The sequence below is a fragment of the Hoplias malabaricus genome, chromosome X2 (genome assembly GCF_029633855.1).
Source record: "Hoplias malabaricus isolate fHopMal1 chromosome X2, fHopMal1.hap1, whole genome shotgun sequence".
Taxonomy (NCBI): domain Eukaryota; kingdom Metazoa; phylum Chordata; class Actinopteri; order Characiformes; family Erythrinidae; genus Hoplias; species Hoplias malabaricus.
The window spans coordinates 55,844,828-55,847,327 of record NC_089819.1 but is presented as its reverse complement, the minus strand read 5'-3'; the positions used below and the strand labels follow the sequence as shown (position 1 = coordinate 55,847,327).

Sequence of the window (2,500 nt, the reverse complement as noted above, 5' to 3'; positions counted from 1 at the left end):
ATGCATCCTCAAAACCAGAGGAGGATCAAAAACAACATCCAGGAGCTTCCTCGAAAATCAGAGTGGTAGATGAGGTCTAGTGAGGAAATGAAAACACACAGACACACACACACACACACACAACAGACACATAGCTTTTTAAATCTCATTTTCAAAGGTGTCTAAAACGTGTGCGCAGTGCTGTATATAGTGCCTTTCTAGTGCCCAAGGTCACTTTATGATACAGAGAGAACAAAGGACAACACAACAGCACCGTCAGCAGTGATCAGAGAAGCCAAGGAAAGAGCGCCGACGCTCAGGGCCAGAGCGGTCTCCACAATTAAAGTCACTGTAAATACCAGCAGTATTAGCATCACTAGCTGGAAACAGGGTCCTTCAGGTCAACGGTCCCAGCCAACAGAGCGGTGAAAGCAGGCCGGCAGCCTCCGAAACGGCCTCTAAAGGCCTGCAGGCTCCGCTGTTAACATCCTCGTAAACTGGGGCAAACGCAGCACAAGGGCAGTGTGGGTATTTAGGTTTTGTCCTGTGTGTAATCATTAAACAAACTGGAACCGGGCGTGTAACCAGAGGGTGGTCGGCTCGATCCTCAGAGACGGCAGGTCATGACTGAAGTGCACTTGAGCAAGGCACCGGCTCCACCGCTCCAGGCACTGCTCACTGCCCCCTAGTGTTCAATAGTGTGTGTGTAAATGTGTTTCACTGCACGGATTGGGTTAAAAGTGGAGAACAGATTCCTCGTTGTGAAGCTCAGTGGCCAATAAAGTGATTCTAATTCTGATTCTAAGATTCTATCAACAGACATTTTGTGACTTGTGATCAATAACTTGAGCTATTTAACCCTTGCAACTGTAATCTAGCGCATGAGGCCTGGACTCTCCTCAGAATACAATGCATGGGTTAATACCGTGTGGTCTACTGACGTCCGACAATTTGGGGGAAAGTGAGGCAGTGAAGGATACGTCTGCACTGTTCTCAGAAACAGAGGAACTTCAGCAGGCAGCGTTTTAGACCAACACTCGATTCATACAGAGTTTCACCTCAGTAAACTGCGTTATGGACTTTTCAGACACTGCTGAAGGCTCAGTGACACACACAACGTCACATGGTCTTTGAATTCTCTCTGTGTAACTCTGTGTTCCCTGGAATTAAATATGGTTCTTCAGTCTACTCGGGATTATTCTAATATTTTAAGGTATTTATAGATATATTTTATTTGTTTGTATTGATATTTCTGCAGTGTATTTGTCACATTCCGCTTTTTAAAACACTATATTTTGACAAACATTGACATTAATATATATATTTTAAAAGCTGTTATACTGACACCTAATGGCCTGGATGTGTCAGATGTCCCACATGTGGGGGCCCGCTCTGTGAAGCATAAACGTTCTCATTCCTGAACTGCAAAATAAAAACGTTCCACAGATTGTAAACAAAAATGCGACTGTAATAAATATAGTTAGTTTTTTATGTGTTGGAAATGACAGACCGCTCTTTTACGTCACGCTCATTCCTCTCTTTTTCTCTCTTCTTTCTTGGGCAGATATTTAATCCCTCGCTACACGGATCTGGAGGAGTTTTTCAGCATCGGCCCCGAGGACGGCACCATAAAGACCACGAGACCTCTGGACCGAGAAACTCAAGCCTGGCACAACATCTCCGTCAGCGCCACAGAGATCGGTGGGGCTCTTTTCTTCCCTCTTAATGACAGAGTAGCTCTGAGTTCCTTTCATTCTTTCCCTCCTCAAACTGCCCAGTCCCTCGCTCCACCCGTTCTCTCGTGGTCGAGGCGTCTCTGGGCCTGGGCTTGATTTGAGGGTGAATGACCACAGATTGCTTCTTTCAAAACCGTCAAATCATTCCCTTTCGTTCTGGGGCTGGGAGCGACTCAGAAAAACACCTCAAAAGAAGCCTGTATTTATTTTCGCGGGCGTCTAATTCTCTGCCGGCAGCGGCTGGGGCGCATTAGTGCACGGGTTTCTCGTTTTCCTGATGCTTCTATGTTTCCGTCACAGATTTTCCATCTTATCAGCGATTCGTCTGTAATTTTCTGATGAGGATGTCGCATCTCAAATGCATTTCTTTGAGATTTCTTAAGCTTCCTTCTGAATGGAAGAAATCTGTTCCTCAAATCCCAGAGAAAAGGGAAATCTGAAGTAGATCTCATTTATGTCTCTGTAGTTTCTCAGAGACAATGAGATCTGATGGAAAGACAAAATGAGACTCCAGCATAAGTCTTCTGCTGCTCAAATGTGTCTCCTGTGATAAAGACCTCAGTGAACTCACGTCTCCTCTGGAGTCTTATTGGAGATCTCAGTAAACAAAGTGGCAAACTGTGCTCAGATTTGCCAGAGGAACTAAACCCCTTTATCTCTTCTCTTCCCTTCTCTCTCTCTCTCTCTCTCTCTCTCTCTCTCTCTCTGTCTGATATTTTTGTCTCGTTTTCTTTCTCCTAAGGGTTTTTAGCACAATCACATTTATGTCTCCTGAGCAATTACTG

General features: G+C 44.9%; 1 protein-coding gene across 1 annotated transcript in view; it reads left to right on the top strand.

Annotated features, from left to right (window-relative positions):
• Positions 1–2,500, top strand: part of LOC136676659 (cadherin-11-like) — a 20,200-nt gene that overhangs the window by 839 nt on the left and 16,861 nt on the right. The window contains exon 2 of the mRNA XM_066653804.1: positions 1,544–1,680. Coding sequence (XP_066509901.1) covers positions 1,544–1,680 — 137 coding nt within the window. The remainder of the gene's footprint in view (positions 1–1,543; positions 1,681–2,500) is intronic.